At 42.2% G+C, this 24,779-nt stretch overlaps 3 protein-coding genes across 6 annotated transcripts; all 3 read left to right on the forward strand.

The window, feature by feature from the left end:
* Positions 1–2,321: 2,321 nt before the first annotated feature.
* Positions 2,322–5,986, forward strand: LOC118413491 (cyclic AMP-dependent transcription factor ATF-2-like). The gene is made up of 3 exons (XM_035816926.1): positions 2,322–2,879; positions 4,271–4,378; positions 5,053–5,986. Exons 1-3 carry the CDS (start codon positions 2,595–2,597, stop codon positions 5,233–5,235), a joined length of 576 nt encoding a protein of 191 aa, XP_035672819.1. The 5' UTR covers positions 2,322–2,594; the 3' UTR covers positions 5,236–5,986.
* Positions 5,987–6,344: 358 nt separating this feature from the next.
* On the forward strand, positions 6,345–8,407 carry LOC118413125 (fos-related antigen 2-like). The gene is made up of 3 exons (XM_035816303.1): positions 6,345–6,566; positions 6,908–7,003; positions 7,505–8,407. Exons 1-3 carry the CDS (start codon positions 6,345–6,347, stop codon positions 7,739–7,741), a joined length of 555 nt encoding a protein of 184 aa, XP_035672196.1. The 3' UTR covers positions 7,742–8,407.
* Positions 8,408–9,288: 881 nt separating this feature from the next.
* On the forward strand, positions 9,289–24,105 carry LOC118413488 (transmembrane protein 53-B-like). 4 transcript variants are annotated; one of them, XM_035816920.1, is made up of 8 exons: positions 9,289–9,606; positions 14,532–14,810; positions 15,072–15,154; positions 15,559–15,639; positions 16,161–16,278; positions 16,479–16,572; positions 21,211–21,269; positions 22,045–24,105. In XM_035816920.1, the coding sequence occupies exons 1-8, from the start codon at positions 9,559–9,561 to the stop codon at positions 22,216–22,218; spliced, it is 936 nt and encodes a 311-aa protein (XP_035672813.1). In that variant the 5' UTR covers positions 9,289–9,558; the 3' UTR covers positions 22,219–24,105. The 4 variants fall into 4 exon arrangements, with proteins under 4 accessions (XP_035672813.1, XP_035672814.1, XP_035672812.1 ...); XM_035816921.1 differs by lacking the exons at positions 21,211–21,269; positions 22,045–24,105 and adding exons at positions 18,187–18,245; positions 21,796–21,977 and having other exon boundaries at positions 9,290–9,606; XM_035816919.1 differs by lacking the exons at positions 21,211–21,269; positions 22,045–24,105 and adding exons at positions 18,187–18,245; positions 18,596–19,562 and having other exon boundaries at positions 9,290–9,606.
* Positions 24,106–24,779: the final 674 nt, after the last annotated feature.

Consider the following 24,779-nt stretch of genomic DNA (forward strand, 5'->3'; position numbering starts at 1 on the left):
GCACACACACACACACACACACACGTGCACACACACACACACACACACGTGCACACACACACGTGCACACACACACACACTTACACACACACACACACACACAAAATTCATGGTGTTGCTCAAATTGAACAACTGAAGAATACAAGTGGGTATTTTTTTTCACATTTCTTACCGTTGACATTTGACATGATGTAATGATTACAATGTACAGGAACTACAATTGAATATTTCCAAACTTGGCTCCCACATGAAGAAAGAAGGGCCATGTTCAATCGCGAAGCAACAAATGATGATATGTAAGATGGAAACATTGTACTTGTATTGCTGTTCACATCTAGATATATCTGCAAGATAAGCTGACAGGACCCTTCTTTTTTTATTTATACTGTTACCGAGACCTCAGCTTAGCAGAATAACGTTCTTTATACAGGACGATAACAAGTAGTACAGAGGAGGGCGTTTTCTTTACGTTGAACTTTCCGGATTGAAGAACGTATTATCAGGGGAAGGCATGTCGGTGAAAATCGAATGGATTTCCGGGGCAGAATGATGAGTTTAGCTATGTCATGTGAGGGGCACAATGTATGGAGTTACCATGGCAATCACAGTGCATTAAGTGTTCACGTGGCGGGGGGTTCGTGGTTTGCCGAGTGACACGCACCAGGGTTACAGTGAAGTGGTTATTTCTGTTTAATCATTTGGTGACCACCGGTGTACATTTTGTATCTTTTAAATCTTACCATGATATGGGGGGTCCTTGTTTTGGCAGAATGGGTGGGTGGGTAACGTGGGCGCTTTGGAATCTTTCCCCACTGGGCGGTGCCGTAGTTAGACAGTCAATAGAGGTGTGCCGCAATGAGCAATTTTCATGCGTTCAAAACGTGCACACGTACTACATGTAACTACTTACTGCAGCAGAAAACGCTTAAGTTTGAAAAAAATTCCTCGGCACCGTAAACAAACTCCGCCCCAAACTGAACCTTGTGTCGGGGAACCCCCGTTTTCTGCCATATTGAATGCGGCCTGTGCTAGTATCAACAGCAGTTTTGTGTACACAGTGGTTGGAACAGCAACGGTTATCTGTGCAGTTTCCTATGGAAGACCGACATGTACATGTAGCTGTACATTGAACAGCTTATAGTGCTGTTTCTCTCGAAAGGTATGCATTTCTGTAGATAGACTAGTTGTACTGAATATGTGATCAACCCCGCCCCGTTGCGCTTACATATAGAGCAAACGGCAACAGTTTCGTAGTCGTTTTCAGGGCAGCGTCGGCTTGCATTTCCATTTGCCTCAGTATTTGTGATAATAGCATTGCTAAATTTTTCATTGGCTAAGAATATCCTTAACACTGATGCTGTGTAAATGCATTTTGAGGGAGTGAACAAATTGTTTGTGTGACGCAGTCAACACCCGAATATTAAATAACAATGTCTCGGCCCACTTGAATCTGTCAACATAGAGGAGCGTTAACCCAATACTTCAGAGTGGTATTACCAATGTGTGATTGTTGAATAGGCATTTGTTTAGGCTGTCAGTTTACCAGTTGAAAGCATGCAAGGCATTGTCAGAAATGTTTGGATCAGATGTTAACTATGAGTAAGTCAGATTACGTTGAAACGCCCCCGGTTACCTTGAGAATTTTTGAAATCAACACCCTTGTGGTTCTCAGGTGGGATGTCCCAAAACATCGCTGTCACAAGGCAGGTGCGAGCTGGTTAGCTACTTAACAAATTAGCTTTGACAGATCGTAGGGCAGAACAGAGGCCGTCTTATGTATTGTTCCTTTGCTTCCTCATTCTAGTCAACATTCAGACATTTGTAGTCACAGTTTGCCACCCGCTACTCAAATTACGGTTGTTTCAGGCAGGGGCTAGTTTGGCTTAACCACATGATGTAAAATAAGACGTCTGGAAAGCCCTTAGATGATGGACAAGGCAGTTTGTTTTGTTATGCACACTTTTTATTTTACATAAACGCTGTGTATATATTCTTATCGGCCACAGCAACCAAAAGACATAGCATCCCTACTTGTAAACACTGTAGCTAGCTGCAGCCCCGAGCTTTGTGCAGGAGGGGGATTCCCCGTCCGTAAATAGCACTGGGAAGTTTTCTGATGATCATAGTTTGCGGCGGGGTCAGGGCCTAGGACAAAGGTCACCAATGAAATGCCTAGTCATATTTGGCGATTTTACTTCACGTATCTTCATCTGAAAGTATCTCTTTTACATTCCATTTAATTTCGTGTATTTCTATTGCTTGGTAACACAAAATGGTAAGGATTGAAATTTGTAGTCTCGCATGGCAAGCTGGATATGCTCTCATAGTACACGTATTGCACAGACACTTGGACCTGTGTCCCGTCATCGGGAATCCCCAGCATTAAATTCTAGCATGTTCTTTAATGATGCCAACTGGTACTAACAACAGCTACCTCATTGTCTCCGTTGGCACCACAATTCAAACCACAGGACCTACGAAGAGAGCTACTGTATTTTACTAGTGTCCTTCTGGTTTCAGAGCTTAATTATAGCGGTCACCAAACCGAGCAGGTATCACACGACGCTACTGCTAGCTGCCGGCGCCATCTGCAAATGGAGGACTCCACATCCGATCTGCTAGAGGACTGCAAAAACCTGAACACGTCAGAGCTGCCGCCGCTAGTTCTCATCGACGGAGAAATGCTCAACTGGGACATGTCCAAAGCACAGCTCGTGCAGACTTCACAGGAGGATATTGAATCCCCATCTACTTCTCATAAAGAAGAGCCTAAGGAACTGAAGCAATGTAGCCAAACCGAAAAGCAGTCCGATGTTCAAGTCGTGGTGCCGAACTTTGAGATGCTAAACAAACCGCCGGACAGCCGAGTGCAGAGACAGGTAAAAATGGGAACTGAACATTAGTTTACTTTTCGGGAATAGCCGAAAGCGAAAGTTGATTATCACGTCTGCAGGTAGCATAGTGTTTATTGGTAACAAGAAAAACAATACATGCATACAAGTGTCCAGTATCTTAGCCTTATAAATAGTTCAGTCGTTTAAAACTTAATAAAATACTTAAGATAAGTATACATAAAAAGCTCGATTGTCCTTTCGTTTCACGAAAACGAGTCTTGAGAAAACATGAAGATGAGTTCAACGCGGCAAAGTTCCTCTTTGCATTTTTTGAAGGTCTTTAACCATTGTTCCAGACGATAAGAGATGATACCGTGAACTGATTTCTGTGACGGTATGTACGAAGTTAGATTACAGACCCATTGTAAACTGATCTTTACTAACATGGCGGTCGAGTCAGAGGATGCGGAGATGGTAGTAAAATATAGAGACCCGCGCCAGGAGGGACTGGGTTTGTCCAAATGTTGAAGTTATTTTCCCTGTTACGACATCTTTCTGAACTGCAAAAATCCATTTCAAACACAATTTTTAGAGAGGCTTTGAATCATTAAATGATTTATCGTTACATTGACGTTTTGGCTGATCAGTCTCTGACTGACAAGCACTGTTGAAAGTTCAGCAGTCTAGAAAGTCGTGTGACGATGTAACTGGTTTGCCCTTACATGATCACGTTAAACGAAAGTAAACAAACAGCAGAAAAACTAAGTTACAGGAACCTTGATGTTGTATGTTATACGCCGTTGCTTTGAACTCACACGTATTCACAGAGCCAACTTCGAAACAGAATACGTAATGCACTGTGAAAAGAGGAACTAAAATTCAGTAGGTGAAACACCAACGTTCGAAAGGGCACTGCCTGTAATCGATGCAACATGTTCAGTTCAATTGTGGTGACCTATACGGTTTCATGATCATGAATACAATATTACTATATTTATGTTGTGTGATGAGTACATTTGTTTATATTATGAGCGTTCCTTCGAAGAGGAGAAGTTGTTTCAACTGACAGTGTCTTTCGTTTTTGTGGGGGAAATGATACTCCCTTACCCGTCCATGTAAATATGACGAAAAATACCAACCTTACCCAATAACTTCTTTGAACGCACATGAGAAATGACTTCATATCCAGTTCAGCTCCACATCGACGCTATAACAAAAAGTACCGTCAGTTGATTCCGCGTTTCCTTATAATATCAAGTCAAAATGTGTCCTGCTGAGTTTCCGCATTAGTGTGCAATGGTGTCCTCCTTTAGGAAAAGGACTGAACACCCAAAGAACTAATATGACAATCGCAGACCATTTGAGATAAGTAGCTTGTGAAGTTATATACCTATCTGTTAACATTATTGTTGATGATAAATATATACATTACCCAGGTGAGTAAGGAAGATGAAGAGCGGACGAGAATTCGCAGGGAGAAGAACAGAGCCGCAGCCGAAAGATGTCGTCAGAAAAGCAAGGATCGGGCGGAAGGTCTCAGGAAGGTGAGGTCCATGTTTATAAAATCATCATCATAAATAAATGAATGGTTGAAGACCTTAATTGTACATTATTGCCCAACCGTGCTACGTACAGGTCACAACAAAGACAAAATATGTATATTAAAGTATCAAGATTTAGCCTATCTCAGACGTTCGGCTTCCTCTCAATTCTTAGGACTGTATGGGTTTAGCAATAGTCGGTTTGTCAGATATCTTTTTTATTAGGTTGCTGTTCAGTACACATAGCCAGGGCTGGCCAAGTAGCCTGTGGCTATTACAAAGGGCTAGCACAGCTGACAGAAACAAAGACAATACCCATGGAATTTGACCTTGGGAAAAATAGACTAAATAGCAGTAGTCTGAGTACATATATATAAATAGAAACTATTGTATTATTGATAAGCGCTGACAGAAGAAAAATTGCTACATAATCGTCCCCAAATGGCCCATATGGCACATAGCACAGCCGAATCTTCATCGAGATTACTTAGTTATTCTAAGAGGAAATACGTAGACCACAGCTAATCTCAAGACTGAATGTCTTCCTTTTATAAATCATGATCATTTCTGGATCATGAAAGATGCAGATATTGCCATCGCTTTTCTTAGAAATTGTTTCAGGTTTGTTCAAGGCGGTGGTACGGTAATGATGACGTCCTATTCTCGTTCCCATGCAGAAAACACTTCACCTGGAAAACTCGAACTCAGGGTTGCGCGCGGAGATCGGGCGGTTGAAGCTGGAACTGAGGACACTCAGGGCAGAAGTCGCCAGACACATGACACTGTGCCACAGCGGGGAGATAATAGCACAAGAGTGGCAGGATTTTATGAGGAAACTTGAGACTAGCAATGATCCATAAAACTCTATCAACCCTCTCCGCCATCTTGGATTTGGAGGTCATCAAGAGTCGTTACCAGTCCCATGTTTGAAACCGACCTATCAGCCTCAGTGTTTGCACCTGCGTTAACTTTCGTTACCGATTCGTTCAAATTAGTGTGACTGCTAGGCTGTAGCTTTAATATCCAATAGTTTATTAGGGGACTCGAAAAAAACATTGACAGTATAAACAAACAAACAAACAAAAACATACAAAACATATTGAGAGTTCAAAGTTCATTCAGAGTTCAAAGGTCATTACTTGGGTTATTCCGAGTTTCATACATGTATGTACATGATATATGATATGATGAGTTATGATTAGACGATGCATGTCATTGTATTGTTTGTTGTCATGTATATATTAAATTAAGACCCAATGTCTCGAGTTGAATAGAGTTATTAGCACTGTAACGTTTACAAAAAAATCCGAAGCGCTGATGGAGTGTTTATAGGAAGTATACCTGGCTGAATGATATTCCCCTGCTAAAGTAAACAGACTTTAGGCTTGTTGTTTTTTCCTGTGATAATTGGGAATCCCTTGAATATATACACAATTTAGTTGACTAATTAGGGGGTTCCCGTTTGATGCAATGCAGTTGGGGAGTCTAAAACAGGTAGAAGAGTCTACATGGGGTTTTCTAAACGGATTAAATAGATTTACTAGGTAGAAAGTTTAACTATGTGTATATGTGTGTATATGCAAGGCGCTCTTGCACAATAACATATGCACAATGGTACATACATACAAAAGATTTTTACAGAAAATAATGATGAGTTAAATGGCTTTGGGGTTTGCGTACTGTCAGTGCGCATGCGTAGTACTGCATATCACGTATGCAACACGAGACTTTTATTCCAACAGGGGAATCCCCTTCCGAGAGGTCAACACGTCGACTGAGTCCAGTAGGGTAAACAAATAACAAACATTAGGGTGGAAAGTACCAAGTGTGTTTGGACGCCTGCCCTGAAATGACTGTCGTTGGTACACATCAGGAGAAGAAGCAAGACACACCCGCAACCGCACCCTTGCTCGTGCAGCAATATTTACAGGCTAAAGCTAGGGTGCGGTGTTTCAGTGTTTGACGGAAGATGTCTGAAAACTCGTTCAACGAGGTTCCGGACCAGCCACCGCTGATTCTGCTCGCAGGGGAGAGCGAAGTGCACTGGGCAGCAGCCCAAATTCATTCTCAGCCTGCCCCAAGCTCAGTACAACATTCGCACTCGTCCACTTTTGTGAAAGAGGGCCAAGAAGAAAGACTGACATGGGATCCCCCTGAGTTTGAACCAACGGAGACGTTGTCATCACAAAAGGTATGGCCGCCCAATTAAGACATTTACCAGAAGCGAAAGTAAAAGTACACAGAAAGGTCATACGTATGATTGGCAGGGCGTTTCTTCGATTATGAAATTGATACCAATGTTGTATTTATCTTCAGCATAAAAGTCTCATCGACGCAAGAAAAACAAAATTGAAGTATTTCATCCCTTGTGGCGTATAGTGCTTAAAGTACATGCAAACAAAATGTGAATACCTGACACCCAAGGGACTAATAAACTAATAAAGGAGATAAAATGTACGGAGATAAAAGTTATTAGGAAATTCCGCGCAGCTTACTTTGATCCATATAATCTCTTTACATGCCAAACCAAAGGACAAGGAACATTCCAGACTACGGAGAGAGAAGAACAGGGGTGCGGCCGCTAGGTGTCGCCTCAGGAGAAGGGACCGAGAAGAGAGACTGAGGAAGGTGCGTGATGATATAACGTCACTGATCCCAAATACTACACTTAAATCGTTGCAATTGCCGGATGTGAATATTATATGTTTAGAAATTAAATGCTAGCATGTTCACGTGTGTGAAAAGATCTGACATATCTATCTCAATAAAAATGTCAGTTAACAAGGTATCCGTAGTGCAAAATATCTCTAAGGACATGTTTTGGCTCTAAACTATAGCTAGTCTGAAGTCATTGGAACGCAGCGTGAGGGTATAATGGGCATACAATACATCCAATACAATATACGTAGTGCTCGATTTTGGTTCACTTGTACGTATAGAGGCATGCATAAAAAGTATTACTAAATTCTTACCATGCATTGTTTTCATAACCGGGCTCGTTATGAAGACTTCTTTGAATCAACAAACAAATGAAAGGTATAACTTTTAATGAATGTGCTGATGTTAGAAATGAAGCACGTCATCTCTGAACCGATGGAGATTAATATTGTTTCCTTTCCCTCCGTACAGAACACGGTTCGTCTGGAGAACGCCAACTCTGGACTCCGTGCGGAGATAGCGCGGCTACAGCACGAGCTGAAGGGTCTGTCCACACACGCCATGAGCCACATGGAACTCTGTCATCGCGGGGAGGAACACCGAGGAACACACTGGACCACTGACCAGTTAGCCTGGAGAACACCAACTCAGGACTCCGTGCGGAGATGGCGCGGCTACAGCATGAACACATGTCCACACACGTCATGAGCCACATGGAAATCTGTCATCCCGGGGAGGGACTAGTCTCCAAGCAGACGTGTCAGCAGAATCTATTTGTCCAAATAGGGACAAACAAAGTTGCCATGAGATTTCAGTCAGTCTTTTGCAGTCTATGCAGCTATCACTGTTCAGCTATCCGCCAGTCGGTCAGTTAAACCCTTGGCCAATTAATCCCTACTAGACTTGTATTATTCCTCACATGGCCAAAGTCCCTTATTACTATCCCGCCCTGCTTGAGACTAGAGAGGAACGCTACCACTTGGCAGGCCCTCTTTCCACTAGACAGTGACTGTTGAGCGACCGCACAGCGACCAAAACTGGCTTTGTGTGACCATAGATTTCATCCTTTGAATGTGACGAAACATGTGAAATTATGCATGATTTGCAGGCAACGAAACACACACATTTTCTTAAAATTGTTCAGCATGAAAGATGTTGAGCGATCTGTCAAATTAGTTGCGCAGACTCTGTTTCAAACTATTTTTCCGGCCTAACTTGTTAAAATGGCTTGCTGACTCATTACTTTTTCATGCAGTACTAGTAACCGATGTTACTTCTTCTTTTAGACATAACATATCAAATTGTTGAGTCGTTATTAACCCAGCCATTTGATATGTTTTGCCTTCCTCAATTTCTCTTTTATCCCACATCAGCAGTATGTATCCCCTAAATGCATAATAAAGTCTCCGATTGTAAATAAGTAGTTACACATAGAAGAGTCAACATGGGGTTTGTAAATTGTTAATCTCAACCACCCGGTGCTGCGTTCTTCTCGTCTCAACTTTGGGCTACGCATTGTCGTCTCAACGTCAATATTTCTAACCCGGAAGTTGTAGCTTTGAGGAGCATCGCACTGAGGCCATGGGGTTCTCGTAGTTATGCAGACCATACCGAATGCCTTTCCACTGAAACCATAGTGTTAAGCTTATAAAACTTGGTATCCGCTTCTGTTTTTGTTCCCTGAAGTTGTGACGTGTGGAAGTTCTTCACCTGTGGAAATACCCCGCGCTACCATGGAAACGGAGAGACGGCGTCAGGTGATGTTTGTGTGAAAGGAGAGCGGGGCTTTCCACAAGTGAAGTCCATTGTTACACCTTTGTACGGGTAAACATTAGATACCCGTGTCAGGGTCAAAGGTCTCCGGTGACGTCACAGTCAAGGGGCTTTCCTACGACTAAACAGCAGTCGACCGCAACACGTTTTGATACTAGTACTGGTGTGTATATGTGAATGACAAAAATAAAACTATTTCAATATTAGAAATTCGTTTCTCAATAAAACCACCGCGAACATTTAACATAGTAATACGACGTACCGTTGTTTTTACTAAATTGATACTGTTTTCTTTCTCACTTAACTTGTCGAAAGCGATAGAATTAGAAAGCGTATTTGGTACTTTGTACCTTTGCCCATTCAGCTTAAAGAAACAAGAAAGCTAAACAGACAATATCCAAGTTATCAACCTTTGTACACTGTTCCTTCGCCGTTTAAATAAAAATCAACACCCCTCGAATTTTCCTGAAATGGTACGCCCTAAACAAATCGGCGTTAGTTTACTCGTGATTTGAATGTTGTGACAGCGCTAGTCCCTGCGGTACTTTGGACTGCCCGGTGTCAATACGCTGCCGGCTTGGTCTCTAGGCACCGATATCCCCATCATTTAGTCATTTTATCAACGCAATATACGTGGCATAGACAGCACGAAACCCGTGCCGCTCTAGGATTATTTAGAAACGATCATCGATCGAGGTGTGCGCCCGGAAGTGTCTACCGGTCTGTTACTCCCGGCACATTCCCTTCGCAAAATGCTGCTCGGTCGCGCCCTCCCTCTGACCAGACAAGCGCTCAGAGAGGTGAGTCGTCTCTTCTCTCCCTGGGGTAATAACAGACCACCCGTTTTATAGGAAGCTTTTCTACAGGCAGCTCCCGTGTTAGCAGCACCATTTGTACACACCTGTGATGATATGAACACGAGACGTTGCATCATAGATCATAACGTTCGCCCGGTGCTGATGAAATCGTACAGCCTTAACGGCCATGGTGATTATTTCTGTTTGCGCTTTCCTCCCTTTGCGCTGTAGACAAATTACACCCACAGTAACACTGTTTGCTATTGTCTCTTGAATATTCAGCTCGACTGGCAGGGCCGTTGGAAGAAAAATGGCCGATCTGAGATGTATATTCTAAAACAGCCTCAGTCGACATTGCTGTTAGCCCAGATTTTAGCTATAGGTTGATTTACAATACAAGGAAGCCTCCACAATATATTTTTGATGTGGAGCCATCAGAATCCATACGGTACCGATCAGATAATAACACGTAATATTCAAACACGGCCACGCACGCTACCCTCCCACCCCGGATTTAACTGGGTCATAACACAGTCCATGGGCCGGGGTCCCATTCGCCTGTTCGCCACGCGCGTTCCGAATGTGGCCCGGCCCAGCGACTCACGACAAGCCTTTATCACTGCTCAGAGTATTATTTTTTTCCCGCGGAGCGTGAAATGGCACGGTTTATCACGTCACGCCATGTCAGCACCAGCTGGTGAGACTGACGTCACGCGGTTAACGCATGCTCTCCAAGCAGAGGTTTGGCTCCAGCTGTTTTTATTTTTTTCGTTTTTCGGTGTTTTTATCGGGCTTTCTATTTTGTTATATTTCATCTATGTCTCCGAAACATAAAGAGACGTTCAGAAAACGATACAAAATAGAAAGCCTGATAAAAACGCCTAAAAACGTTTTAAAAAAACCAGCTGGAGCCGAGCCTCTGCTTGGAGAGTAGCTAACCCATTCGAACACTGCTGTTATGAGTACCAAGGCGGTTAAAAAAACAATTCTGTGATTTTTAATCTCCTCGTGAGTACATATCCCACGCAAGAAGTACGAATCGAGGGTCCATACGACATCACGGGAAAATACATCGCATTGCGTATTTTACCAGGCCCATCTACAGGCTACAGGGAAAAGGAGGATGGGACAATACTAGTAACAATACAGTAACAATACTAGTAACAATACAGTAGCAATACTAGTAACAATACAGTAACTGCTTATCAAGACTTGTTTGTTTGTATTGCATACCCGGTAAACCGCCGCAAGGCGTAAGAAACCAGGTTTGTGCTGCACAGTACAAGCTGCATATCCGGACAGATTTTCACACCGGGAAGGACCCCTAGCTGGTCTTTTCGATATAAAGTGTGGTAGGTTCTGTAACGTGTTCGAGTTTCGGCTATATATGGGACCTCCGTTTGATGCTCTACCCGAGGGAATCTTTTGATATGTATGCAAATGAGTGAAGAACAAGCTACCATGACGTACCGAGTTTTTAGAACGCGATCCTCACACAGTAAGGCACCCTTCGAATTCAAGCCTGAGACTATGCACTATGTTTCTAATATTGATTATGAAATTATAACAGTTGTTACAAAAGGTGATGTATATGGTCTTATTTTGTCTAAATCTAAATGGGATAACCTTCAATGCGTAACACCAAAGGGCACGGCTTCATAGATGATCCAACAGGTACGCTAGAGCACGGCTTCTTCTGTGCTGATAATATATCAATGATCTGGTAAAGAAATGCATGACTTCTCCTGCAATGATAGTGGCCCAATACGCATTTATTTATTTAGTATAAACGACCGTCCGTCGCGTGCCATGCATATGTGTGCATCGGCCGTAACTGCCAAGGCCAACGGCCCAAGCCTGTATAGACTGCCGTGCAGTGAACTTATATGTGGTTTAGCAAGTCGGATGCTACAGAATGCTTCTTGTGCTGTAATACTGTGCAGCGTAAATTTGTTCCAGCAGACAGACAGACAGACTGACAGAAAGAACCGAAAAGTAATGGAATGTAAACCAGTACTCGATTTGGGGGCAGGGGGAAAGGAAACACATATTTCGCAGTAAAATGATCAGCTCGAAAAACGCGAAAATAAAACCATTTAAACATAGTACTGCGATGTACCATTTTGACTTTATTGATTCTGTTCTCTTTTTTTTCTCGCTAAACCTGGCGGACTGGGTACATCGCAAAGTGGATAGGACATAACGTTAGAAGGCGATAGAAAATATGTCGCCCCTGTATTTTATTTGTTCATTGAGAAGCTCAAATCGTTCTGCAGGTGGCTTTTCATTGAGGTCACGAGGAAGGCGTCAGATGTATTTTGTACTTTGTACCTTGGCCCATTAACCCAATTTTAGAAGCCACCCTGACGCTTCATGACAAGCACTACGCACACATGCAGGCTCTCCAGACTCTGAGGTAGATGCGGAAGGGGGGGGGGGGGAGCTTTTTTTCCACCTCATGTCAGGGTGTCGACAAGCTTTTGAACCATGGAGACTGCCTGACTACATTCCTGGGTGTTATCTCATTTCACCGAGGACATCTACCTCCGTCTCACCTTCACCGACTGTTCTTCAAAGATTGCTAAAATACCACAGATGCAAAAACAGGGGGAAGTCAGGTGAAAGAGGGCCTAAAAAGCTCAACGGTCCCATACCTTTATCAATCATTGTCACATTAAGCATGTCTTTGTCTTTATTATTTATGTACGACATACGTCACAAAAATAAAAACCACATCGTTTAACACTAATGTGATACATCTACATGCAGCAGTCTATCCCCCCCCCCCTTCGTCTTGGTAAATGGAATCACCCTGCCTATAGCAGTGCCTGGCGAGCTGCCAGCATTGTAGCTCATTTGTCACTGTCTACTTAGGCTGCATGTTCTGAGTAGTGTCTTAACATTGCCAGAGACCATTCAGAAGATGGTATTGAGATCTAACATTCAAAATGCCACTTACAAAGGAAAAGCACAAAGCAATATTGAGATAAGTGTCGCTTGTCTATAACCCACGAGGTCACATCCTTTCATCCATCCTTGAAAATGATAGTCCACCATAGGCCAGCTATAAGTACTCAATTAATGCCAATTATCCGTATTAGTTTTGTATCTGTGCATGTTTTTGGAAAAATGTGTTAGATCTGCCTGGTGGTGTGCCTTATTGCGAAGGTGCCCGACTTGAAAGATGTGATAAATGTTACGAAAGCACACGGTTCTGCCAGTTCATTCTAGTGACGCTGAAGAAGAGTGATGGATGTCACTCGAAACGTCCGGAAGTAAATCTCCGTTTTTTATCCAGATGTAGAGATTGAATTGTATTTTTAGATAAAAGCACACAATACAGGGCTGAGCCGAATCCTTACATCTGCTTGGAGACGTAGTAAAGACATCATGAATCCCTTTCAAAGTACTCACTAGTTTGCAGTGTGACGCGGAGAACCCGCTGTTGCCACGTGACGGTCGCCATGGTGACGACATTTCCAACCTTGCCCCATGACGCTTCCATGGTGACAGCTTCAGGCTGTGTGATGTTGCTAGGGCTTTTCCAGGTTCATTAACATAGGCCATTATCACTGTAGGATTGAGGGAATAGAAGGGACACTGTTAGGTCATGGACACTTAGAGCACAAAGAAATGAAATGTAGCAGACAAGTCAAAAGTAAAAGAAGGAAGAAAGCAGGTGTGACCATTAGCCGGCAAAGACAACAACACAATGCATACTTCATGCTGTATAAATAGTGACACACATTGACTGGCGCTCTCTATTCTCTGTGAAGTGTCTTATCAGATGGGCTAAGTTGTGCACATCAATGCGTGCAGCATGGTAACAAGATGGCGCAGATTAAGAAGCCACGTTGGTGGTCTCTTCAAAATCCAAAGGGTCTTTCATGGTGCAGTGAACTAGAGATCATTCATCATAGCAGTATATTCAACTCAAAGTTAACCTTGACATACTGCTATGATGCTACTCTACTATACGGGCATTGTGCTATATATACACTGAGTATAATGGTGCCTAGTATGTCAATGGTTGAATGAACGAACTGTCGGAAGCTGTATTTAATATCTGCGGTGTTAAATTGAGATATTTTAAGGTACCATTTGTAACAGTAACCTTACCAATACCACAAGCCTTAGATAATAGTACAGCTTTTTGGGAGGGGGGGGGGTATACTGAGTCTCTCTTCACAGCCAGGGGCTAACAATGGAGAGGGGGATAATCTGCAATGGTCGTAATGACCTCAATACGACAGAAATTGCCCCAGGCGCGCCATTGGACTGTAAGCTTTATATCTCACACCGGGAAGGACCCCTTTTGTAACCTCTCACCTCAGAAACGTAGTGGTGATATTCTGTTAGTAGTACTTAGCACACAACTGACGTAGCAAAATGGACGAATCAACTGTGAGCGACTTGGCAAATTTGTCAAAATAGAACGAGATAGGGAAGAAACGGCGATGACATTTCACAGATGACAACTCTGCAAATTGTGACCTTTATTATTCGAATAACGCAGACGGAACGAAACTGGGGTGCCTTATGCCTACGTGCACTGGCACTCTTATTGTTACGTTTTTGCAACCCATGTTATTACTCACCAACCTGGCGCTTACAATAGTCGAATACTTGATGAAGCCCCCCCCCCCCCCCTCCCCCCACACACACGCACAGACACACACACACACACACACACGCGCGCGCGCGTTACTATGTCCCTGGAAGACACTGGTTCTTGTCCCAAAATGCAGTGCCAATGTGGATTTGCATGTGAATACTAGAGGCCATACATATCTATGAATGGCGTCTATAAAATCTTTTTTCTAGGTTTGTAACAAGATTTATCCACAACGTGGATCGGTCGTGATCGATACAAGCACGTGTGATGATAAATGCAAACACTTACATACTTGTAATCATTTTTCCACCAGGTACCTGGTCTGTCGCTGGTCCGTTTCTGCTCTTCACAGACTAAAGTCATCCGGGTCTCCAGCAACCTGGAGCTGCGAACGCGACAGAACGCAACTGACGATGACTGCACGGCAACGAAACCCCTGGTGCTCATCTTCGCTTGGATGCTGCCGCAGAGAAAACACATGCAGAAGTTTGAGAACATTTACCTCGCTCGTGGGTGTGACGTCATGACCATCAACATCCAGCCGCTACAACTCATACTGCCGAAAACTGGGGCACAGGTCATCGCCGAAAAGGTTTGCAATGTTCAAACACAACTATTCTGTCTCTTAAGCTTTTATCTCTTACCTCTCATTGCTTTTTGAAATATATGGAAAATACCACATCTTTTGTATCAAATGACAAAAACAGACGTGGTAATACAATCAGCAAAACATGATGTTTCTAAAATTTGGCTTTATCGAAACACTTAGACTTAAACTTATATCGCTGCGCGTATTCTATCATCAATAATCGTTAGACGAACCGTTTTAAATTCTTTTTTCCCATCGCTACAGGTTGTTGATTTTGTTCACCAGCCGCAGAACGCCCGCAGGCCATTGTTAGTTCACGCCTTCTCTGTGGGTGGGTACTTATACAGGTGGGCTGTCGACATGTCATGTCAACACAAACATACTTAGTGTAGGCAGTAGAACTAGTAGTGCCTTAGGAGCCGTGCGGTTTAAAGTCATTTCATTGTTGTATTGTCTCAATTATCATGCCCACTTCGTATTATTCCTTCACTCCACTTATCACATAGGTCACAACTAGTGACAATAGATTCTCAATAAATCGTTCCTTACAATCAAGTCGTATGTAACTACTTTGTTGAGAGGCTTTCAGTTAGTTCATAATCATGTTTTTCGATCATCACATTCTTCCGTTGCAAAAATATGTCAAAAGATAGTCAAGAAAGGAAAAGACCTTCCCTCGCCTGATCTGATTGGAGATGTTTCTCCACCGTCCAAGATTTCTAACCTCTCTGTGCCATTCTTTATACCGCAGTGAGGCGTTACTAAAATCCCTGGAAGTCTCCTCAGTGAACGGCAGTATGAAGGACCGCATCGTGGGCCAAATTTTTGACAGGTGAGTTGTACAAGTATACGTACAATAACCCTTATGACTTTTATGACTCTTTGTTGTAGGCTGATCTTTGTTTATAGAAATCATTATTCAAATGTAAGCTTTTGAAATGACATATGAAAGAGATACTTGCAAGGTGTGAGAAAGCGTGACGTCATGAACTAGGCCCAATATAGACACAGTTTTTCCCGACATCTGTGGAAATGGGGGGGTGGGGGGGGGGTCTAGACCGTAGGGGGCGGGAAACCCGTGGCGTTTGGATTGTAGTCATAACACATCGCGTGATTTTGGCGGCACAACGATCAGCTCATTACTTTTCAGATTATGTTCTCTGTATCCAAGGAGGTTTCTTCAACCTCCTTGCTGTATCTCACTTTTAAAAAAAGTATTAAAAAAAGGATTAAAAGACCGACGCGCTCTCGTGTACGTATGTGTTTGTAGCCTGCTTCACTCCTCTATCCGGCAATCTCATTTAAAGTATCACTGTTGTTGAACTGCTGACTGTAATTATTTGTGTTTTCTAGCCCCGTGGACTTCGGTGGAATTCCAGACGGTCTGCCTGCTGCCATGTTCAAGAGTCCGCTCCTCCGCGCCACCTTGCGGAATATGATCAAAGCGTACATGGCAGCCTTGTACAAACCGGTAAAAAAATTAAACTGTCTGATCAAAAATGAAATCTTACCAAAAGTTGACGAGCGCTGTATGAGCTTGAAGAGCGATCGCTATCATTACATCTATGCCAGAGTATGTGGACTGGCTTTATTAGGCCCTAGTAGTCTACGGTCGTTGTTTTGTCAGTCGAACATGGAAGATCAATGAAAAGCTAATTTTGATCTCTTCAGGTAACCATCAACTACATCCGAGCATCCGAGATCTTCCACAATAACCCCGTCCGGTCGCCTGCGCTTTTCCTCTACTCAAAGGTGGACCCGGTCGGTAAGTGCAAATTAAGCTGTTGTACACTAAGTCTTGAAAACCTTATAAACCATCTAACAGGTTCATAAAGTTCTTGTCTAATCAGTGACCCGTGAAAACACGTACTTCCAAATTTTCGAGACCTAGTCTCGCGAGATCACGAGACTAGGTCCGAGACTACGTGGAGGCCCCCCCCCCCCCCCCAAGCTTCCTTGCGGTGTAGGGGGAGGTAAGACTTAGGCAGCTCCCATTCTTGCAGTCTCGGACCTAGTCACGTGACTGGGTCGTTCCATGATCAAGATGTACTGGGTTGACATCGAACATGTGGAGGTAGGAGTTTTACATGATACATGCAAAAAGGCGCTTTGCTATGCATAAGAAAAACAGTTTTAACTAGAGTTCGGCGACCTCATACCTCCATGAAATTTTAGAGCTTTCGTAAATTTCATGCAATTGACTAACAAATTAACATAATTTATGCATGGTGTTGTTCATCATTGACTAACGTACACATGACACAATTATAAAATTTCCATTATTAATGATAAAGTGGTTTTGCAATTTTTACATAAATTATGCAAATAAGTTCCTCATTACCATATTTGGTATCTGCTTATATTCCACCTATCATAATTAACATGTGTTACATGTATTGAGGTCCAGTTATTGAAAACAATGGAACTATACAATTTCCTCATTAATTATGCAAATTAAGTCCTCATTTACATAACATGTATATATGAACATCTTTACCTAAGCTACCTGCATGCTTAAAATGCAGGCAAACCGTCGTTCCTTTCTGCAGTTATCCTCTTTGGAGTGTCTTGACAAAAACACCCCTGCAGTTCCACAATTAAATGTTAGGGGGCTGAAACTTGCCCCACTTGTTTATGGCACTAAAAGCTATCTACCACCTAAATGTCAAGACCATAGCATGTCTGGAACAAGAGATACATTGAAAAAACTGCTATGATAGAATATTCTCATTAATTATGCAAATGTGCTCCTATTTTGCATAATTAGTATTTCATTTTGTACAACATTATCTGAGGTACCTACATACCAAAAATGATGAAAATCCGTTGTTCCCTTCTTGAGTTATCCTCTTCAGAAGTTTTTGACAAAAATGCCCCTGCTATCCCAAAACTAAACGCTAGGGGGCCCAAACTTATGTCATTTCTTCCTGAGCACAAGAGCTATCTAATACTAAAAAATCGTGACCATAGCATGTTCAGAACACCGAGATAGCAAAACCGGAAGTTGCGCTGCAGTACCAAGGGGAGCCGCTAGGGGGCCCAAAATCTAATCATTTCCAGCTTTCATCACACACTACCAACACACCAAGTATGAAACCAATCCATCCAACCGTTCTTGAGTTATTTTGTTTACACACACACACACACACACACAAACACACAGACAGACACACAAACGCAGGGTAAAATATAACCTCCATGACATTTCATGGAGGTAATCATGTATTCGGGTGTTGTAGAAATCCCTAAGAATCAAAGCCCCTGCTCTTGTTTGCGAAATAACATTGTAGTGCTATGATAACTACCAACACAGATGAGCTTCTATGATATTCTAGGTTTCTTTCTGTTTCTTAAATCATTCTGTATTTGTTTTCAACAGGTACAGTCGCCTCGATTGAAGGAGCAGCAAGAAGTAATGTAAAAAAAGATGGTCCTCCGGTGAGTTATGAAATCCTTTGATTACCGTCAAACCACAAGTATAAAAATGTTTTACTTCAATATTTGCAAAGGAGGACCACTAGCGCAACACCTGAACCTAGTTGTATGTATATGCTGGTTAATCATTAATCGTATAGGATATCTGTTAGGAACATGGTATTACATGTAGGACATGGGGCAACGTTTCGCAATTGCGTAACCATATATCATGAGAAACAACAGCCTTTGCAAATTTTGTTGTGGACAAAGTCAACAACGCGTTCAGATGTCTTCAACACGTATATTATATATATATATATATATACATATATATAGACAGAGAGAAAATGAACTATCCTGTCTCCACCCAGGTGTACTATAAATGCTGGGACGACTCTCCCCACGTGCAGCACATGTACAAGCACCCCATCGAGTACGTGGAGATCATGGACAGCTTCCTGAGCCACCTGCCGCCCTTCGCCGGTAAAGAGGATCGGTCCGTGCGGGACAACGGCAAGCTCAACGCCTTCACCGCGCGGCAGTAGGGCACTTTCACTGACACTACAAATACTAGCCTCCATAGCAGGCTTTATTTTTGGTTTTTTATCTCAATGAAAATGGAGATATAGTTTTGGGTGTTCTGTTTGTGTTTCCGGATGTTTATAGTAAGCACAACTCAATAACCTCTGGATGAATTACGATTGGTATGTGAGTAGCTGTTGGGAAGACAAAGGTCAAGGTCGATTTTGGGCCCCCTGTTATGCGACGTTGGTACTGTAGCCGAAATTCCATCTTTTGTCTTTTGGCCTGAATGTGCACGTCTGCGTCTAACTGTTCTGGCAAATTATGAAACCCATTTGAGCAATTTCTACTACTATTTCAGTAACATATGGAGCAAAAAAGAGATTGTATATCTGCTCTCGTCATCATTATTTTCAAATCGTTTTAAGGAATTTTGCATATCAATGAAGAGGGGCAAGACAGTATCCCCAGAATCCATAGCGAACATGGTTGCGCCTATGGCGTAACGTGGAAATGTTTTGAAGAGATTTAATGATAAATTTGTATATTTGTACTCAAGGTTTTTAAAAGAATGGTCACTAAATATGGTAACAACGAAAGAGGTTTTGGATGTCGTAACAGTGTATACAATGTAAACTACTGCTTGAACTTCGAGGGAAGTATTACATCTCAAGTTCAAACATGATCAGACTTAGATACTCCGTGATCTCCAATGGACTGTTCCATGTATGGATTTACCCGTTTTAAGTCATGTTTTCCAGGCTCAAGGCAACCCAAGCAATACTAAGGCGTTAAAAGTGGGAACACTCTGGATATATATATATAATATATGAAATCTATTGCACTATATATTCCCACATTTACATATTATTTCACACTTCGAGTCATTAAAACAGCGCAGAAACAAGCCGCACTAGCCGTCCTCGCGCCACTGCGGCATGGAACTTTTGCTCCTGGAATGTTAACATGGAATGAAATAGAGTTGCTTCATTACATTACAAAGAAAAGCGACGGAAATAATTGACTTCGATAATTGAAGTTCTATAACCCTGACTCGGGCTAATATTGCTTAGGTTGCCTTTACGGCGCCATACAGCTCTGATACTCACGTCTGCTGTCTTTTCCTTTCTATGATCACGTGGAATTAAATATGATGCACATTTATGAAGAAACAAAGAGAAATAATGACATTATCTAAAATGCGAATGGTTACTCATTCCACCATTTATGCCGTCTTTGCAGTTTGACATGCTTCTAAAAGGACAGAAAATCTCATGTTGCAAACTTTAGCAGGACCACGTTGACATGAAAGTCATACAAGTAAAATATCTACTTAGTACACAGAATACTTACAGCTAACAATTACGGATAGCTTATACAGATATCATTTCTTTCAGCAAATGGATGAAACTACCAGTGTACATTTATTTATAAGTAGTTCATTATCGTTGTTATCAAAGATGTGAAGAAGCCTCTAGTAATCTGGGTTTATTCTATACGATAAAACCAGATTGTGTTATCGAACATTTGGTCTCAATTCAACGTAAAATTCATGTTGTAGATTGATTCGAAAGTTTCAAAATTAAAAACAAAACGAAATTTCACAGCAATGAAAGTATGCAATATCTGCCAAACAACTTGATATAAGTAACGTATCGAATACAAGGTTTTGCAACGTATCTTCAAAGAAAGAGGCATTTTAAAAATTTTATGATTTTCCATACTGACATATTCAATAAAACATGTTACTTCACAAAACTCATGTCCTTGTGAGCATGAATCATTTATCCCTGATTTTGATCAACATTTAGCCATGATATAGGAAGAAGATCGGTTGCCTTAACGTTGATGGGCAAGAGAAATTACGTTCTTGTGTCAGAACTAGCAGTATTACCCTCTATCATATATAACCAACCTGGCAACTGGGACCCGATGAAGGCATCACGAAAACGAGAAGGTCACGGTGGTTCCTTGTAATATAATAATAATATATATCGGGTGTATTTGCAGCCAGTAGGTACCCAATGTGTTGAATATTGAGACTGAGTACCGTGGTCGAGGCGCCTCCTCGAGCACGGGACCCCCCGTTTTACGTCCCTCCCGGAAGACGATTTCGTGTGGAATTCTTATACATCGATGGAAGGTGGACCCAGTTGGTAAGTGGAAATTAAGTTGTTGTACACTAGAAGACCTTATAAACCATCTAATTGGTTAATAAAGTAATCTTCAATCAGTGACTGTTGAAAATGCGATGAGAATGAGAAAAATCTCCAGATTGTCGATGTCTACTTGTTGATCACGGAATGATCTAGTCTCGCGAGATCACGAGACTAGGTCCGAGACTTCACCCCAAGACAAACCATCCACCCCCCCCCCCCCTGCGGAGAAGGGGGAGATAGGACATAGGCATCTCCCAGCCACGCAGAATTTTGTCCTTATAACGTTCTGTATTTGCTTTCCACAGGTACAGTCGCCTCTATTGAAGGAGCAGCAAGAAGCAATGTCAAAAAAGATGGTCCTCCGGTGAGTTATGAAATCCTTTGACTACGATCAAACTACGGGACTAAATTTTTTTATGTTGTATGAATATGCACTGCCAGGTTAATCTTATAGGATATCTGTTAGGAACGTACACATGTATGGCATGAGGCACACCCACTTTGCTATGTACTTGTTTGTTATAATGATTTGATGTTTTGTTATTTACTTTATGCCAGTATAGTTGTAGTCATACAACTGTAGTGCTGTACAATGTTTCATTATTTACAGTTACATTATTCTATGACCTCTGACCCCCCCTCATTATCTTTTAATTCAATGCTTTGATTCAATTCAGACCTCAGTTTACTGAAAATGTTGTTTTCATTATGTTACATTTACTTGATTCTCACTTTCGTTATATGTAATGTACATGTGTATTTGATTTTTGTAAGGACTCCGGGAAGAATACAATTTACAGACCCGATGTACATTCTAATGGAGATCTAAACAAACAAAGAGAGAGACGGAGAGAGAGAGAGAGAGAATAAACTATCTTGTCTCTGCCCAGGTGTACTATAAATGCTGGGACGACTCCCCCCACGTGCAGCACATGTACAAGCACCCCATCGAGTACGTGGAGATCATGGACAGCTTCCTGAGCCACCTGCCGCCCTTCGCCGGGAAGGAGGACCGGGCCGTGCGCGACAACGGCAAGCTCAACGCCTTCACCGCGCGGCAGTAGGGCACTTTCACTGGAGAGAGACAGAGGCAGAGACGGAAACAGAGAGAGAAAATGAACTGTATTGTCTCCGCTCAGGTGTACTACAAATGCTGGGACGACTCCCCCCACGTGCAGCACATGTACAAGCACCCCATCGAGTACGCGGAGATTATGGACAGCTTCCTGAGCCACCTCCCGCCCTTCGCCGGGAAGGAGGACCGGGCCGTGCGCGACAATGGCAAGCTCACCGCCTTCATCGCGCGGCAATAGGGCATATTCACTGGTCTCCACCAGCCTCTACCATACTTCAAGGGTCGTTGAAAAATTGTAGAAATTGGCCAAATAGACAGAAAACACGCCAGACGAGTTAGCCGGCGGAGGAGTATAGTTTGCTACCACTTGTGGCAATAGGGCATATTCACTGGTCTCCACCAGCCTCTACCGTACTTCAAGGGTCGTTGAAAAAATGGTAGAATTGGCCAAATGGACAGATAAGACGCCAGTCGAGTAAGACGGTCGAGAAGTACAGTTTGCTACAGATTGTGGCCAGTTTCTAGTATGTTTTTAAGCTAGTCTGGTAGAGGCTAGTACTCCATCAGGCTTCGAAAAGTGCCATTGAACTTCAATAATTACGCTTTCAACCACGTAATAATTTGTCTTTTCTGAAAGCATCAATTATCTACTGTGTGTTTTTCGGGCTCAATACCACAAGCAACAATACAGAAAAGCTAGAGAAATACTAGAAATGGGCCAAGTACGGAATATGATCGGCATGAGGACGCTCACTTTTGCGTCTAACTCGTCCGGAAAATTATTTACGAAAACTTTTGAACAATTTCTACTGGTATTTAAGTAATACATGGGACATAAAGAGCCTGCATATCTTCTCTCGTGATCCTTATTTTCGTATCGACTTTTGCATATCAATGAAGGGGGTACCATAGCGACATGGTATCTCCACAATCTCTAGATGTGCCGGTGGCGTTATGTAAACATGCCCGACACGAAGACACCTACAGCACGGGTACATTTTGAAGTGTGTAAATTAATTAATGATGAAGTTGTAAATTTGTATTCAGAATTTGTAAAAGAATGGTCACTAAAATATGGTAACTATGAAGAAGAGGTTTGATATCCCAAACAGTACGTAAAATGTATAACAAGCTTCTGCTTGAACTTGAACGAGTTTACTATTACATATTGAAAAGTTCAACTTGACATTATCAGCCTCATCTCGCCCTTCAAAGGACACTGACGTGTGGCTTTTAAAGGGATCCACAACGGACTGTGCCATGAATAGACTTACATTTTTCCCAGTCTAAGTCACCACACATACAATTTCTATCATCACGTTTAATTGAGTTCGATGTATATTTATGACAAAACAGAGAAAACTGTTGCCATCAAAAGGCGAATGGTTTTTCCTCCACCAAGTGCACAGTCTTAAGCTTGTCAAAAAAGTAATAAAAAAAGTCAACGTTTGTTTGTCAAAGGGAAGAAAATATCATGTTGCAGACGAAAGCAGGACATTGTCGACACTAAAGCCATGCATGTACTTACAGGCCCCTTACATCTACTCTCCAAGAAGAGGGCGAAGGCAAAATTCGTGTCAGGTAACAGAAAAAGATGGCATATAAGAAAAAGGTCACGATTTGTCCCATCAATCTCTGATTGGAGAGTACTTACAGCTACTAGTATACTGTTACGGGTAATATAAAGACACCTTTTTTCAGCAAATTGATAATAACTTAATTAACATCAATTTATAAGTAGCTCATCATCATATTTATCAAGAACTTTATGAGCTATTAGTAAGTAACTATAGGTTTTCTTCTCTACATTCAAATGTGTTGACGCACTCAGTTTATTCTCAATCTAGGGAAACTGCACCATGTGCACTTATCGTAAAGTGTCAAAGTTGAAAGTCAAACGGAATTTCAAAATAAACGGACAGAGAAATACCTGCCAAATTGTGTATGCCATAACAATATTGTATCAACAAGAGGATCGAGAGGTGTGTCTTCTAGGAAAGATGACTTTTCATGGGCTTTTCATAACATCCTCAATAAAACAAACCACATGAACCATGTGTCTTTGATTTCTTTTGTAGATACATGTATATGTGGCGAGATCGCGTGGCGCAGCGGCAGTAATATATCCAAGTTTATTGCAAATTCTTGCCCGTGGGCTAATTGCAGGTAACATAGATTCAAACAGTGTAAAATACAATAACACAAGTGTCTACTCTAGTCTAAAGCTAGTAAAAGCTAACTCTAGATCCTGGGTTATTGGGTTCGACTCCTTTTTCGAAGACAGTGGAAGACGAAAGATCCCACTTTTTCTATTATGTTTGGGTTTAGTGATGTTAAAAGGTGAACTGCTTTCTTTTTGTCAGTGAATGAAAGCAGTTGTCCCAGGTGCGGCCGTAGGACTGTAGGGCTGAGACACTTTCACCAGGAAGGACTCCTGCTCTTTTAGATAAGTGCGGTGGGATCTTTAAGGTATATATAACAGCGGATTTAAACCCGTCTGGGAGGTGTGTGTGTGTGAAGCTTTATTCTCTTTCGTACGGACAAAATCCTGCAACGGTGACTAATTACGTCTACGGTGAACATTGACTACTAGGGAGAACGCCCACGGACTCTTCTGCCGTTTTCAGGATCCCCCATGCAGACCCTCTTTACTCCAACACAACACACGTGTCCGGAGAGCTGGCGTTGTCAGGATCCCCATGCAGACCCTCTTTACTCCTACGCAATACGCGTGTCCGGAGAGCTGGCGTTGTCAGGATCCCCATGCATACCCTCTTTATTCCTACGCAACACGCGTGT

The sequence above is a fragment of the Branchiostoma floridae genome, chromosome 4 (assembly GCF_000003815.2).
Source record: "Branchiostoma floridae strain S238N-H82 chromosome 4, Bfl_VNyyK, whole genome shotgun sequence".
Taxonomy (NCBI): Eukaryota; Metazoa; Chordata; class Leptocardii; order Amphioxiformes; family Branchiostomatidae; genus Branchiostoma; species Branchiostoma floridae.

Coding starts and splice junctions, on each gene's coding strand:
- LOC118413125 (XM_035816303.1), top strand. CDS start 6,345: ATGTCTGAAAACTCGTTCAACGAGGTTCCGGACCAGCCACCGCTGATT. Junction 6,567..6,907: donor AGACGTTGTCATCACAAAAG/GTATGGCCGCCC, acceptor GCCAAACCAAAG/GACAAGGAACATTCCAGACT. Junction 7,004..7,504: donor GAGAAGAGAGACTGAGGAAG/GTGCGTGATGAT, acceptor CCCTCCGTACAG/AACACGGTTCGTCTGGAGAA.
- LOC118413488 (XM_035816920.1), top strand. CDS start 9,559: ATGCTGCTCGGTCGCGCCCTCCCTCTGACCAGACAAGCGCTCAGAGAG. Junction 14,811..15,071: donor CACAGGTCATCGCCGAAAAG/GTTTGCAATGTT, acceptor CCATCGCTACAG/GTTGTTGATTTTGTTCACCA. Junction 15,640..16,160: donor GTGGGCCAAATTTTTGACAG/GTGAGTTGTACA, acceptor TGTGTTTTCTAG/CCCCGTGGACTTCGGTGGAA.
- LOC118413491 (XM_035816926.1), top strand. CDS start 2,595: ATGGAGGACTCCACATCCGATCTGCTAGAGGACTGCAAAAACCTGAAC. Junction 2,880..4,270: donor ACAGCCGAGTGCAGAGACAG/GTAAAAATGGGA, acceptor TACATTACCCAG/GTGAGTAAGGAAGATGAAGA. Junction 4,379..5,052: donor GGGCGGAAGGTCTCAGGAAG/GTGAGGTCCATG, acceptor GTTCCCATGCAG/AAAACACTTCACCTGGAAAA.